This window comes from Hemiscyllium ocellatum, chromosome 32 (assembly GCF_020745735.1).
Source record: "Hemiscyllium ocellatum isolate sHemOce1 chromosome 32, sHemOce1.pat.X.cur, whole genome shotgun sequence".
Classification (NCBI taxonomy): Eukaryota; Metazoa; Chordata; class Chondrichthyes; order Orectolobiformes; family Hemiscylliidae; genus Hemiscyllium; species Hemiscyllium ocellatum.
The window spans coordinates 18,455,233-18,471,547 of record NC_083432.1 but is presented as its reverse complement, the minus strand read 5'-3'; the positions used below and the strand labels follow the sequence as shown (position 1 = coordinate 18,471,547).

The 16,315-nt window shown below is 42.8% G+C and overlaps 1 protein-coding gene across 1 annotated transcript in view; it reads left to right on the top strand.

Moving 5' to 3' along the window:
• LOC132830713 (integrin alpha-8-like) overlaps nucleotides 1-16,315 on the top strand; it is a 158,805-nt gene that overhangs the window by 20,894 nt on the left and 121,596 nt on the right. The window contains exons 2-3 of the mRNA XM_060848536.1: nucleotides 13-143; nucleotides 12,975-13,072. Of these exons, the coding sequence (XP_060704519.1) occupies nucleotides 13-143; nucleotides 12,975-13,072 (229 nt within the window). The remainder of the gene's footprint in view (nucleotides 1-12; nucleotides 144-12,974; nucleotides 13,073-16,315) is intronic.

Here is a 16,315-nt window from a genome sequence, read left to right as displayed (position 1 = left end):
GCTTGTTTGCAGTCCAGGTGTGCTGATTGGTGCCCCCAAGGCAAATACTACACAAGAAAACATAATAGAAGGTGGAGCAGTGTTTCTCTGTCCTTGGTCAAGTAATGGAAGTCACTGCAACATAATACCATTCGACACGGAGGGTAAGTTCAACAGCTCACTCAGTTGATTTTGCAAATTGTGGAGTTTGTAGCCTCTGATATTACAGTCCGCAAGAACAGTGTAACTCTAAGTCAACTTGAGCAAAATTTGTCACCGACCTAAATCCCTTTAATATCAATGGAATATTGAACACTTCTGCTCATGATAATGAGTATAAAATATATCAGCCAAGAGCTTCTAGTCTATGGGTCATCACAGACTGGATGTACGGCCAGAGATGTCAATGCCATCCCACAGACTTCCTGATACGTTGCCTCTGTGGCTATTGCTCAGGAAGTTTGAATTTCTGAAAGGGATTTTCCTGTTCTTCTGGACTGTTTGAGAAAAGGATTTGAGTTGAAGTGGGGACTCTAGGCAGTTCTGAAGAAACATTAAAACTCGTGAATGCAGCATACTGGTCTGATTCAACTTGTATACCTCAACATGGAGCTCTAGCATGATCAAACATTCATTTCGAATTTTGTTTCTGGTTTGTTACTGATCAGTTCCTGGTTATTCTCTCTGGGAACTGGATAGTTACCTGCAAAATGTTAGACAGACAATTCCTAAGGAAGGAATTGCTTGTCCCTCTACCACATCCCTGAAAGAAAGTTTAAGACAAACAGAGGAATAATAGGAAAAAAAGTAGGCCATTCAGCCCTTTAAGCCTGGTCTGTCATTCAATATGATCATCCAACTCAGTGCCCTCTTCCTGCTTGCTCCACATGCCCTTTGATCCCTCTAGACCTAAGAGGTTTGCAGATGACACCACAATTGGAGGTATGACGGGGAGCGAAGAAGGTTACCTCAGAGTACAGCAAGAACTTGATCAGATGGGCCAATGGGCTAAGAAGTGTCAGATGGAGTTTAATTTAGATAAACATGAGGTGCTGCATTTTGGAAAAGCAAATCAGTGCAGGACTTATACATTTAATGGAAAGATCCTTGGGAGTGTTGCTGAACAAAGAGACCTTGGAGTGCAGTTCCTTGAAAGTAGAGTTGCAGATAGATAGAATAGTGAAGAAGGCGTTTGGTATGCTTTCCTCTATTGGTCAGAGCATTGAGTACAGGAGTTGAGAGATCATGTTGTGGCTGTACAGGACATTGGTTAGGTCACTTTTGGAATATTGCGTGCAATTCTGGTCTCCTTCCTATCAGAAAGATATTGTGAAACTTGAAAGTATTCAAAACAGATTTACAAGGATGTTGCCAGGATTGGAGGATTTGAGCTAAAGGGAGAGGTTGAATAGGCTGGTGTTGTTTTCTCTGGAGTGTCGGAGGCTGAGAGGTGACCTTACAGAGGTTTATAAACTCATGAGGCGCATGGATATGATAAATAGACAAGGTTTTTTCCCTGGGGTGATGGAGAACAGAACTGGAGGGCATAGGTTTAGGGTGAGAGGGGAAAGATATAAAAGAGACCTAAGAGGCAAATTTTTCACACAGAACTGGTACGTGTGTGTGGAATGGGCTGCCAGAGGAAGTGGTGGAGGCTGGTACAATTGCAACATTTAAAAGGCATCTGGATGGGTATATGAATAGGAAAGGTTTGGAGGGATATGGGACAAGTGCTGACAAATGGGACTAGATTAGGTTGGGATATCTGGTCATCAAGGATGAGTTGGGACAAAGGGTCTGTTTCCATGCTGTACAGCTTTATGACTCTCTTAATTATATCAATCACCTTCTCTAAACCAGTCAAAGTTTTGGTTTCAACCAATTTCTGTGGTGAACTGACATCACCTACTTGGGGAGGGGGGCCATGAAGGTGGATCTGACGGATTTCTGAATGAGCCAATTTTGATGACATTGGGCAGGATTCTTTTGGCAGCACAAGAAAGATGGTGACTTTGTAAAATACATCCAGGCAGGAATGAGAGTGTCACCATCTTCCTTGGGGAGTGATCCTACTGAGAAAAGGGCACACTCAACCCAAACTAGTGCGCCTTCCTTTCCTGGCATCTTAAACTTTTTTTTTTAGAAAGTAGAAAGCCCACTCATGTTTTTTTTTAAAATCATGCCAACTGCTTTATGACTTGGCTGGCATAATAGTAGAGTCAATTGTGTTTTTCATAAGTTCAGTTGGCCTTTCATTATTTATTTATGTACAGTGCGCAGGTTACCAATTTTGGTATCCACCCACCCTTTGCATTATGGGGGTGCAATATGGGAAAGTAACTTGATAGTGTGGTGCTGGAAAAGCACAGCAGGTCAGGCAGCATCCAAGGAGCAGGAGCATCAACGTTTCGGGCAAGAACTTTTTATTTTCTTGATTAAGGGTTCTTGCCCAAAATGTCAATTCTTCTGCTCCTCGGATACTGCCTGACTTGCCATGCTTTTCCAGCACCATACTCTTGACTCTGATCTCTAGCATCTGCAGTCCTCACTTTCTCCTCATGGATGGGAATGTGGGGTGCCAGCCTATATTCCATGGCCTTGCCCACATTCACTGAAAACAGAAGTGGCAGGGGCATGTAATATCCAGTCCCTAATCTAACTCCTGAGTAACTATATAACTGACCCATACCCTGATCAGTGACACTAACTTGTCTCAAATACAGACCACCGAAGCTCCCCAAAATCCATCCCCAGTCCTGATCCAACTCAATCACTCTGATGACTCTTGCAAACTTGATAACCCTCACTACCCATTTTCAACTCTGACCAACCTGACCACTCAGCCTCACCATTGACCAGCTCCCAACCAGAGAGCCCATCTCAAAATCACCAAACCAACCACAAACCCACCTACCCAATCAACCATGTCACCCACCATACCCACCTCCCATTCCTGGCACCCTATCTAAGCATCGTTCGGGGGGGGGGGGGGGGGCATATTGACTGGAAGCTCTCAGTTGTCAAGACTTCCTCCCTGGTGGCCTTGATTCCTGAGGAAGACTCCCACCCCCTCGGTGGTCTTGCCATTGGTCGATGGGTTTATGGTTTGATGGATCTTCCTGAAAAGAGGAAGCATGGATCTCTCCTTGTCTCATCAATGCCTCAAAAAGATTCTGACCTTTGGTTTTAATCAGCGGAATTTGCTCAAAACTGTATGTTTTTTGCATTTTTGGTTTATCCAGTGTGAATCATACAGTCAACAATTTCTAGTTCGCTGGTATTGTGAAAGGTTTGAATTTCAGGATGGTCAACAGCCAAATGACGCAGCAGAATAGGATTAACTCAATATGACACCATGATGTGATGTGGTGAGATATATTGACAATTTGCCACTATCACATTGTAGTACTTAACATTAGCTCTCATAAAATCGTAACACGGTGTGGGTCACACAGTACTGAAGAATTCAATGTCCTTTTATCACAGCTCATGGTACCTACCTCTGTACGCTGTGTCACAAAGCTGGTCCTTTTTTCTAAAAGCTCTTCCTTTTCTCAGGGATACTGTGTCCTTGATTTCTTTTTCAGTGAGGTCATAAAACACTCCAGGCTCTGAAATCGCTGGGTTTGGGACAGAAATAATAGGGTATTGAGAGGTGTTTTTGTCTATAAGTAAACAGGTGAGACTTTAGGCCAAAGCCTTTATGTTTAGAAGTGACCTTATGAATGAAAGAGGAGTGACTAGTACTGGAAACTGAAGTTCAGTTAGCAGATGAGTTCAGCAGTGGACTGGGTGAAGAAAGGTTGCTAAACTCTCTCTCCTTCTATCCTTCTAACTTCGACCTGTATACATTTTTACTGTTTGCTTATTGGGACCGTTGTGTATATTCGGAACAGCTTACTTAAGTCTAGTCTGGATAGACTGAGTTTTGTAGGTATTCTTTATTCAGTTCTTTGTGTTTCATTATGTAATGTTGTGAATAAATTTTTGTCCGTTTTAAAACCTGGTAGTCAACCTAGCTAGCTTACTCTGGGTAACTTTCACTGTACGCTTACCGAAACAAATTGCAAAGTGATCGTCTGGGCTACCTGCTTAAGAATGTTTTGAGTAGTGTGTGGCCTAGTCCATGACAAATGCAATTTGCCCTTCTGGGCTCAAACCAAGCAATTTGGGTGAAATCTGTAACATGCTTCCCTCAGTCATGTTCCAAGGGACACAATAAAATGGAGACTGAGACCTTTAGACCATTAGCTCACATATATGATATGGTGATGTTATCACAAGAATGTCCCTTAAAGGTATATTGGACATCTGCTGTGAGACATAACACAACAGGAAAGGGACTAACATGTACAAGAAGACCAATCAGATATTTGTATACTGAGCTAGATTTCTCTTCCCCATCCTATCAATATCCTATTCCCCAACCGATACAGGGAAGTGCCAACAGGAAAGTAGAGTGTGTCAAATAGTCTGCACTAGTCCAGTTAATGCCCTTCCTCAGAGATCTGGAGAAACGAGGCAGGGGTTGACTCTGGGGAGCAAAGTAATTATTCGAATGGAAGGATGGGTTGATTGGATACCTCTTCTGCAAATTCAAATGGACTTGGAAGTTTTACCCATTCGAGACTTCACGTCAGTCTGGATTTTCTACCATTAAGGCGTTGGTGGGTCAAGGATGTTTTCTTGAGCCTACTCTGCATTATAAATGACTTCTGGCCCCACAGCTCAAGATATAGTAATGTCATTAGAAGCAGTAACTTGTCCTACATTGTTACCACCTCATTGCAAAGAGAAAATGTAACTTTCAGTAACCACCCTGAACTCGCAATTCAACATCAATCTTCCAATACAATAGGAATAATCTTCAAAAATATGTGAATTTCCATTATCTGAATGACTATTCTATGTGTGTGGTGGAAAAAAGTTCCAGTTACCAACTAACTCATATAGACTATTTATTTTCCTGTAATCTCAGAAGTAAGAGAACAAGCAAGAGCTCATATCAAGTAAAGAGCTAATGACAATGACGAACATTCTTTTAAGCCATGTTCATTACCAAATACCATGCATATAATTCTCGTTAATATGGTGTGTTGACTTGCTGACTGCACTGGTCTTTGATTCAGAGCTTTGCAAAATATGTGCTTAAAGGTTAGCAGTGTGCAGTTGTGATGAAGGTGGTATTCATTTTATCCCATCTGGATTCATGCTAGACACATCATAACAGTGGAGGAAAATCTCCACAGCTGAGAAAGGCAGCTGGACTTCTTGGCCAGGGGCTGTGTGGGGGAACTGACATGGAGCAGACAGCTGGATCTATGTTTGTTAAGTCTGTAAGACCAATTGATTGTTGCAGCAGTTGCTAAGCATTCAACTCATTAACACTTGAACTCAAACTCAAAACTGAAACAGTTCAATGAGCTGAAAGACCAATAACTATATTAGTCAGGTAGAAATGTCTATCTAGGAGAAAGTGAGGACTGCAGCTGGTGGAGATCAGAATTGAGAGTGTGGCAGGCAGCATCCGAGAAGCAGGAGAATCAACGTTTCGGGCATAAGCCCTTCATCAGGAATGAGGCTTGTGGGCCAGGGGGCTGAGAGGCAAATGGGAGGGGGGATGGGCCTGGGGGGAAGGTAGCTGAGAATGCAATAGGTAGATGAAGGTGGGGGAGAAAGTGATGGGTTGGAGAAGAGGGTAGAGTGGATAGATGGGAAGGAAGTTGACAGGTAGGACAGTTCAAGAGGGCAGTGCGGAGTTGGAAGGTTGGATCTGGGGTAAGGTGGGGGGAGGGGAAATGAGGAAACTGATGAAATCCACATTAATCCCATGTGGTTGCAGGGTCCTAATGCTTTCTTCCTCAAGGCATCGGTGGTTAGTGTTTGGCGATGGAGTAGGCCCAGGACCTGCATGTCCTTGACAGAGTAGGAGGAGGAAATTAAAGTGTTTGGCCATAGGGCGGTGGGGTTGGTCAATGTGGGTGTCCCAGAGATGTCCTCTGAAATGATCCACAAGTTGCCATCCCGTCTCCCCCAGATAGAAGAGACCACATCGGGTGCATCGGATACAGTAGATGACATTTGTGGAGGTAGAGGTAAATTTCTGTCAGATGTGGAAGGATTCTTTGGGGCCTTGGACGGAGGTGAGGGGGGAGTTGTGGAGGCAGGTTTTGCACTTCATGTGGTGGCAGGGGAAGGTGCCAGGTGTCGGGTCAGGGCTGGTGGGGGACATGGATCTGACGAGGGAATCGCAGAGGGAATGGTCTTCCAGAATGATAATAGGGGTGAGGAGGGAAATATATCCCTAGTGATGGGTTCTGTTCGTAGGTGGTGGAAATGGAGGAGGATGATGCAATGTATACGGAGGTTGATAGGGTGGAAGGTGAGGACCGGGGAGGGGGGCTGGGTTCTATTCTTGTTTGGGTGTGAGAGCTGGAGTTGAAGGCAGAGGTGCGGGAAGTGGAGGAGATACACTGGAGGGCATGGGAGAGAAATTGCAGTCTTTAAAGAAAGAGGCCATCTCGGATTTTCATGAAACAAATGCATACAATGTCACTAAAGCAATTCAGTGCTGTACAGGTCATCTAGGGAACAGATGCGGTAGAGGAGGAGGAATTGGGAATAAGGGATGGCGTATTTACAGGAAGCAGGGTGGGAGGAGGTGTAAGCTGAAGAAGGGCTCATGCCCGAAACGTCGATTCTCCTGCTCCTTGGATGCTGCCTGACCTGCTGCATCTTTCCAGCAACACATTTTCAGCTCTGATCTCCAGCATCTGCCGTCCTCACTTTCTCCTGGGAGGAGGTGTAGTCCAGGTAGCTGTGGGAGCCCGTCGGTTTGTAGTAGATGTCCGTTGTTAGTCGGTCACCAAAGATGGAGGTGGAGAGGTCCAGGAGATTGTTCAGATAGGAGACCTGTGATCAGTTGCGCGTCACAAGAATCTGGGTTCATGGTTGTTCATCAGTTATATAAACAATTTGGATGAGTATATATGGTTAATAAGTTTGTGGATGAGACCAAAAATGGTAGTAGAGTGGACAGTGAAAAAGGTCATCTAAGGTTACAATGGGATCTTGATCAACTGGGCCAGCGGGCCTATGAATGGCAAATGGGGTTTAATTTAGATAAATGTGAGGTGTTTCACTTTGGAAAGATAAACAAAGGCAGGACTTACACAGTTAATAGTAGGGCCTTGAGGAGTGTTGTAGAATAGAGAAACTGAGAGGTACAGATACATAGTTCCTTGAAAGTGGTATCATGGGTAGACAGTGTGATGAAGAAGACATTTGGCACATTTGCTTTCATTGGTCAGAGCACTGAGTATAGGAGTTTGGCTATTATATTACAACTGCACAAGACATTGGTAAAGCCACATTTGGAATACTGCATACAATATTAGGTTCCCTGCTATAGGAAAGTAGTTATGAAACTGCTTATAGGCTGTAAAAAAGATTAACGAGAGACTAGAGGGTTTGAATCATGAGGAGAGGCTGGGGGGGCTGGAACTTTTTCCCCTGGAGTTTTAAAGCTGCAAGGTGACCTTATAGAGATTTATAAAATTATGAGGGGCATGGATAGGATGAATAGCAAAGGCCTTTTCCCCAGGGCAGGAGAGTCTAAAACTAGAGGGCATAGGTTTAAGTTGAGAGGGGAAAGATTTAAAAGAAGCCTCAAAGGCAGCTTTTTCACACAGAGGATGATGTCTGTATGGAACAAGCTGCCAGAGGAAGTGGTAGAGGTGAATACAGTTACAATATTCAAAAGATATTTGGACAATTACATGGATAGGAAAGATTGTGAGGGATATGGGCCAAATGCAGATAAATTTGACTAGTTCAGTTGAAGAAATCGGCTTGACATAGATGTCTTGGTTCAAAGGGCCTGTTTCTATGCTGTATGATTGTATGGTGTCCAAGCTACAATGCCAGGGTGTTGAGAATTGCAGACTGAGTTTGGACAAAGGGGGGATTGTACAGATTAGCTATGATTTCATTGAATTGTGGACCAGGGTGCTGAATGGTCTCACCTTCACCTGAGTTTCTATATTTTGGAATGGCACAAATAATTGAACAGGCTATGAACATACAATTCAGGGGTGAGGGAGTTAGCACTGAGCCACGCTGCCATACCAAGGCTAATATAAAAAATATTTACTGCAGAGGTTAAATGGGGGGTCTGTTCAGTTATTGGATCCTCCTCGGGCCTCAGATACACGTAAACACAATCCTGCACAAGTTTGTCTCCTGGATACAGTCAAACTCCAAGGTTTGTTTGTTTCCCTCACTGTACAGAACTGAACTGCTTTAGTGACCTTGGATGCATTTGTTTCATGGAGTAAAGCATATGTTTGAAATTAATCCCATTGCTTTATCAGGGTATCAGTGTCACTTGTCATGGAATGAGTTCCATCTGGTCAAGAACAACTAACTCACCCCTGATTGGGGATTAACCGTGTGACTGTTCTGGACACAGTCCTGTATAAATGGAGCTGCATTGTACCAGTGGAGGAAGCAGCAAGCCATAATTTGATTATAGGTTCTTTTCTCTGCTCCTTTCCCCTCGGGGACCATAGTGTATTGATTTTCCAATATACTGAACATACTGACTTCGTTTTAGCAATTTTTAATATTGTTGAACACTGGGCTGAAATGGGAAGGCAAATTGTTTATCAATGTTTACAAAGTATTTTAAATTTTACAGTACCTTTTTCTCCCCTGCTGTAGCTCTGCAAACACTGAACCCGATAGTAACTAGTTAACGTACAAACATTGTTGCATTGTTACACATTGATGCCCCAGTTAGTCACTAGACTGAAGCCACATCGCATCCCAGAGGCTCAAGGGAGTTGGGGCGGTGTGCAAATGTTTGATAGCAAGCTAGAGGGTCAATAGACAATAGACAATAGGTGCACGAGTAGGCCATTCTGCCCTTTGAGCCTACACCACCATTCATTATGATCATGGCTGATCAGCCTTAATCAGTATCCTGTTCCTGCCTTATCTCCATAACCCTTGATTCCACAATCCTTGAGAGCTCTATCCAACTCTTTCTTAAATGAATCCAGAGACTGGGCCTCCACTGCCCTCTGGGGCAGAGCATTCCACACAGCCACCACTCTCTGGGTGAAGAAGTTTCTCCTCATCTCTGTCCTAATGGTCTACCCCATATTTTTAAGCTGTGTCCTCTGGTTCGGCACTCACCCATCAGCAGAAACATCTTTCCTGCCTCCAGAGTGTCCAATCCTATAATAATCTTATATTTCTCAACCAGATCCCCTCTCAGTCTTCTAAACTCAAGGGTATACAAGCCCAGTCGCTCCAGTCTTTCAGTGTAAGGTAATCCCGCCATTCCAGGAATTGACCTCGTGAACCTACGCTGCACATCCTCAATAGGCAGACTGTCTTTCCTCAAATTTGGAGACCAGAACCGCACACAGTACTCCAGGTGTGATCTCACCAGGGCCTTGTACAGCTGCAGAAGAACCTGTTTGCTTCTATACTCAATCCCTCTTGTTATGAAGGCCAGCATGCTATTCTTCACTAGCTGCTGTACCCGCATGTTTACCTTCATTGACTGGTGTACAAGAAAACCCAGATCTCTCTGTACTGTCCCTTTACCTAAATTGATTCCATTTAGGTGGTAATCTGCCTTCCTGTTCTTGCCACCAAAGTGGATAACCATATATTTATCCACATTAAACTGCATCTGCCATGCATCTGACCACTCACCTAACTTGTCCAGGTTACCCTGTAATCACCTAATATCCTCATCACATTTCACCCTGCCACCCAGCTTAGTATCATCAGCAAATTTGCTAATGTTATTACTAATACCATCTTCTATATCATTAACATATATTGTAAAAAGCTACGGTCCCAGTACTGATCCCTGTGGTCACTGCCTGTCATTCCGAAATGTGCCGTTTATCACTACTCTTTGTTTCCTATCAGCCAAACAACTTTCAATCCAAGTTAGTACTTTGCCCACAATACCATGCGCCCTAATTGTGCTCACTAACCTCCTATATGGGACTTTATCAAAAGCTTTCTGAAAGTCCAGGTACACTACATCTACTGGATCTCCCTCGTCCATCTTCAGAGTTACATCCTCAAAAAATTCCAGAAGATTAGTCAAGCATGACTTCCCCTTCATAAATCCATGCTGACTCTGACCTATCCTGTTACTACTATCCAGATGTGTCGTAATTTCATCCTTTTTAATAGACTCCAGCATCTTTCCCACCACTGAGGTCAGACTAACTCGTCTATAATTTCCTGCTTTCTCTCTCCCACCTTTCTTAAAAAGTGGTACAACATTAGCCACCCTCCAATCCACACGAACTGATCCCAAATCTATCGAACTCTGGAAAATAATCACCAACACATCCACGATTTCTTGAGCCACCTCCTTCAATACCCTGGGATGTAGACCACCAGGCCCCGGGGACTTATCAACCTTCAGACCTAACAGTCTCTCCAACACCAATTCCTGGCAAATATAAATTCCCTTAAGTTCAGGTCCTTCAGTCACTGTTACCTCAGGGAGATTGCTTGTGTCTTCCCCAGTGAACACAGATCTGAAGTACCAATTCAATTCTTCTGCCATTTCTTTGTTCCCTGTAATATATTCCCCTGTTTCTGTCTTCAAGGGCCCAATTTTAGTCTTAACCATTTTTTTTGCCTTTCACATACCTAAAAAAAACTTTTACAATCCTCCTTTATATTATTGGCCAGTTTACCTTCATACCTCATTTTTTCTCTGCGTATTTCCTTGTTAGTAATCCTCTGTTGTTCTTTAAAAGCTTCCCAGTCCTCTGTTTTCCCACTTATCTTTGCTATGTTATACTTTTTCTCTTTTACCTTTGTATGTTTCTTAACTTCCCTCGTCAGCCACGGCGTCCCATGCCTCCTCCTAGGATCTTTCTTCCTTTTTGGAATGAACTGATCCTGCAACGTCTGCATCATACACAGAAATATCCGCCATTGTTCCTCCACTGTCATCCCTGCTATGGTATTGCACCATTGAACTTTGGTCACTGGTCAAATTGGAAAGCTAAGATAAACCTAGGAAGAAATGGTCCTAATGGACCCTGGATTAGGCTTTCAAGGAAGAGCAGGAGAAGTTTGAATTGCTGTAAAAGAACAAACTGAGAGTCCGAGTTGGTGCAATGAGCCTTGAGGAAGATGAGCATTCAAGATGATGTAAGACCTCAATCTTGGTTCAGTTGGTGATTCTCCTGCCTCTGAGTCAGGTTGCATTGGATCAAAATCCCACTCCAGAGTCTTCAGCACATAGTCATTTCACTACACCACACATAGTCATTTCACTACACCACTGACTGAGTACTGCATTGTCACACATTAAACCAAGCCCTATTCTTCCTTTTCAGTTGAATATAGAATCAGACAATTACAGAATCACACTGATGAGGTCTTTCAGCCCACTAAATCTATACCATCGAAAGCTACACTAAATTTACACTTGTCCTATTTTCCACCTCTAGGTCCATATCCTTGAATGTTATGGCATTTCGAGTGCTCAACCAAGTGCTTTTTAAAGTTTGAACGATTTCCCACCTCAACCACCTTCCCAGGCCCCCATTTCAGATCCCCACCATCAATCGGTGAAAATAGGTGTCCTAAACTCTCTAAATCTCCTGCCTTTCAGATTGTGTCCCCTTGTTATTGACTCTTCAACTAAGGGGAAAAACTGCTTTCTATCCATCCTGCCCATGCCCCTTATAATCTTTTCTCCCTCTCAACTTGCCGTGCTCCAAAGAAATCAACCAGAGGTTTTCCGACCTCTCGAATTAGCTCCTCTGCAATCTTTCCAGTGTAATCACATCCTTCCTATAGTGCCGATATAAAAATCATATAACTGTTTTTTAAAAAATTTTTAAAAGATTCTCCTAGTCTCCTGGCCAACTAATTAACTCTGTGATAAACAGATCACCTGCTGTTTTATCACATTACTGCTTGTGAGAATTAGCTGTATGCAAATTAACTATTGCATTTGCTGAAATTACATGAGCAATGATTCCCATTTGAAAATGAAGATGTTTGACAAGTGGTCAATCTGGTATTGACAGAGTAGAACTTATTCACATTGTGTAAAGAAATGATTTTGGCATTGGTCCTGAAAAAGCCTTTTGCTGACTTATACTTCTGTCTCTTGTTCTCAGTCACAATTTATCTTGAAGTTGTGCTCTTGATGAATATTTGTTATTGCACCAGACATCTCCCTTTCTCAGGTCTTCTCTCATTTATTACTTTGTGCAGTTGAAGAGTCTTGGGACTATTAAACCATCTGTACTTGTTAGAATTAGAATCCCTACGGTGTGAAAATGGACCCTTCAGCCCAACAAGTCCACATCAACCCTCCCAAGAATAACCCATCCTGACCCATTACTCTACCATATTACTTGACATTTACCCCTGATTAATGCACCTACCCTACACACCACAGGCAATTTAGCATGGCCAATCTCCCTAACCTGCACAACTTTGGATTGTGAGAGGAAATCAAAGCACCCAGAGGAAACCCATGCAGACAAGGGGAGAATGTATAAACTCCACACAGACAGTCGACTGAGCCTGGAATTGAACCTGGGTCCCTGGTGCTGTGAGGCAGCAGTGAGGACAGGTTTTAACTTTGCTTCAACATCCTCAATGACTTGAATAGCTTTGCAAACACTACTACCCAGACTCCCACTTCAGAAGCTTGGTGTTATGCTGGTTGAATGCTTTATTTCATATTTCCAGCATCTGCACTACTTTGCTTTTCTTTATCTTTGACTGAACTAAAGCCACAATAAGATCTTGCACCTGCAGGGAAGCAAGGAGTGGAAATTTGAGAGATGAAGCAAAATTAAATATGGCGACTTAGGGTATTCTGACAAGAAATACAACTAATTAAAACCAGTTCATACATTATTACTGCGCTGAGTGTCTTTTGATTGCCAGTACAGTTTGTCAATAATATGAATTTATTCCCGCAGGTGACCGACATATTCACAGTGTCATAGAAGACATAAAAGAGTACAAATCCCACCAATGGTTTGGGGCTACAGTTAAATCACTCAAGGACCAAGTTTTGGTGAGTTCATGTGGTGCAAATCTAGAATAGAGCCAACGGAGTGAAATTTCCTTTGGAATTGAGCCAGGATAGTGGTGTTGTGGTAATATCACTGGGCTTGTACCACAGTCTAATGCTGTGGTGAGATGGGTTTAAAAAGCAATGGCAACAGGTGGTATTCAAATTCAACTGATTGAGAATCAGGAACTGAAAGATAATTTCAGTAAAGGCAAGTATGGTGCTGCCAGTTATTAGTTCACTGCCACCCTTTAGGGAAGAAAGTCTGCAATGCTAACTAGATCTGTGATTCCAGGCCCATAGCACTCTTAACTCCCCTTTGAAATAGAGTCATAGAGTCATAGAGCTGTACAACATAGAAAAAGACCCTTCAGTCCAACTCATCCATACTGACCAGCTATCCTAAATTAATCTAGTCCATTTGCCAGCACTTGGCCCATATCCCTGTAAACCCTTCCTATTCATATTCCCATCCAAATGCCTCTTAAATGTTGCAATTGTACCAGCCTCCACCACTTCCTCTGGCAGCTTATTCCATACACGTACCACCCTCTGTGTGAAATGGTTGCCTCTGATGTGCCTTTTATATCTTTCCCCTCTCACCTTAAACCTGACCATGCGGAGCTTTATTGAATGTTTTGCTGAAGTCCATATAGACAAGGTCTACCTCCTTGCCTTCATCAATCTTCTTTGTCACTTCTTCAAAGTGATATAGGAAGTTACTCAGATCAAGAGCAGCAAATACTTACCTTGTCAGTGATGCTCCTCATGAAACACTTTTTTTTAAAAAGCACAATTGGGATGAAATGCATCCACAGAGCAAAGCATCAAGGGAAGTTGGGGTTCCGGGCGCTGAAAGCCCACAGAAAATCAACACCTCCAATAATAGTTATTCTACAATATTGCACTTGAAATTTTAATTTTCAAATAAGAGAAAGGATTTTCATTCAGTTGTGTGTAAGGGCACTTTTGGATATTAGAGAAAAGAAAAAAAATCCAAAAATTAAAAGTGATAAAGATTTGGATTTGGTGTGTGTGCTGTGTTTTCTTTGCACCGATTTGCTGATTTTGTCTTGTTTACTCTCACTCCTATACTTTGTTGCATTTTAATGACATTCACAGGGACTTTTCACATAAATGCACCAGTAAAATGCATTTAATTTTATATTCACCTTCCCAGTTAGATCGCTCCCTTGCTCTGCAATGTCTACAAATGCTGCAACCCACCGAGATACTAATGTCCCTTTCATTCTCTCCTCCTGCACTTTCACAATTTCCTTTCTTCTTTCATTGTTGGTCATAGAACATAGAATACAGAACATAGAACAGTACAGCACAGTACAGACCCTTCGGCCCTCAATACTGTACCAAACTTTTATCACCCCTCAACCTTCTTCCAATCACCTTAAAATTATGCTCCCTCGTAATAGCCATTTCCACCCGGGAAATGTATGTATGCCTCTCATCATCTTGTACACCTCAATCACCTCTCATCCTTCTTCGCTCCAATGAGAAAAGCCCTCGCTCCTTCAACTTTATTCCATACAATTAATGTTAATTAAACTTTGAGCAATAAACAACCGCAGAGAAAACACTCTGTCACAATGTAAAACCCAGGGAGATGGGCTTTCGTTGAGCACCATCAACCTGACGTGATATGAACACAAAACTTCGTCATGTCTTCATTTAGCTAAATCCTAAGTTCTGGAATTCCCTTCCTAAATATCATTCACCTCTCCATCTTAAAACCTATTTCTTTGCAAGTTTTTGATCGACTGCCCAAATATCCCCTTAAGGAGCTCAGACTGTTTGATAAAGCTTGATAAGATTAGATTAGATTACTTGCAGTGTGGAAACAGGCCCTTCAGCCCAACAAGTCCACTCCAACCCGCCGAAGCGCAACCCACCCATTCCCGTACATTTGCCCCTTACCTAACACTACGGGCAATTTAGCATGGCCAATTCACCTGACCCGCACATCTTTGGACTGTGGGAGGAAACCAGAGCACCCGGAAGAAACCCACGCAGACATGGGGAGAACATGTAAACTACACACAGTCAGTCGCCTGAGGCGGGAATTGAACTGGGTCTCTGGCTAACCACTGTGCCACCGTACCACCCACTTTGACAAGTGCTATGTAAATGCAAGTTACAGTCTCTCTGATCTCCATGCCAATACTGGCCAGGTCAACAATATCAGAGATATTTGGATGTCCTGACTCTGCTATTTACTGTTACCTGGCAGAGCTTTTCCATAAATTAACTAGTTGGAGCCATAAGATGTACTTGGCATCCAATTGAGCAGGGCGAGTGAGCTCTATAAACTGGAGGGTCGATAGAAGGTGCTCGGGGGTGTGGGTGGTAGTATAATGGTGATGTCACTGGACTATGATTTGGAGATGCCGGTGTTGGGCTGGGGTGTACAAAGTTAAAAATCACACATCACCAGGTTATAGTCCAACAGGTTTAATTGGAAGCACACTAGCTTTCGGAGCGACGCTCCTTCATCAGGTGATAGTGGAGGGCTCGATCCTAACACGGAATTTATAGCAAATATTTACAGTGTGATGTAACTGAAATTATACATTGAAAAAGTGATTGTCTTTCATCTGTTAGAATACCATGATAGTTTCACTTCTTTCATGTGTAAATCACAAAACCTTTTTTATATAAAAAGTTGCATTCTCGGGTTAGCTGTTAACAATGGTGATAGCTAGACAGTATGTTGAAGGTGTTGGCCCCCTGTGTTCTCTGTCTATGCCATGATGTTTAGATTGATTCTAATCTAAAAAGTGAGATAATGGAGCTTTACATGAATTCATGCAGTTTTTGAGCTCAGAGTTCTACATGAATGCATGCAGTTTTTGAGCAAAGTACAATGTAACCCTGCAAGTATAAATTCACCCCACAAAATATATGTGTGCATTTGGATCTTTGTCTGTCTCTGTGTGTGTGTCTGTCTGGGTTGGGGGTTGTGAGTGTGAGAACGTGTATGTGTGTGTGTAGTGAGTGCAGAGTGTCTTAAGTCTGTGAGTATTTCTGGGATAGACTCACTGGAGAGAATGGTGTTGGGAGTTGGGAACCAAGACCAGGAGATTGGCTCTCACCATGTCTCTCCCCTTCCTGATGTCACATCAGTTGATTAGGACTTTTTAGGAAGGACACCATTAGTAGCTTTAGCTGTCAAGCAACACCACATGCAGCCTGCCAACATCAGAGCAATGGGATTAGGCCATTACATGATCG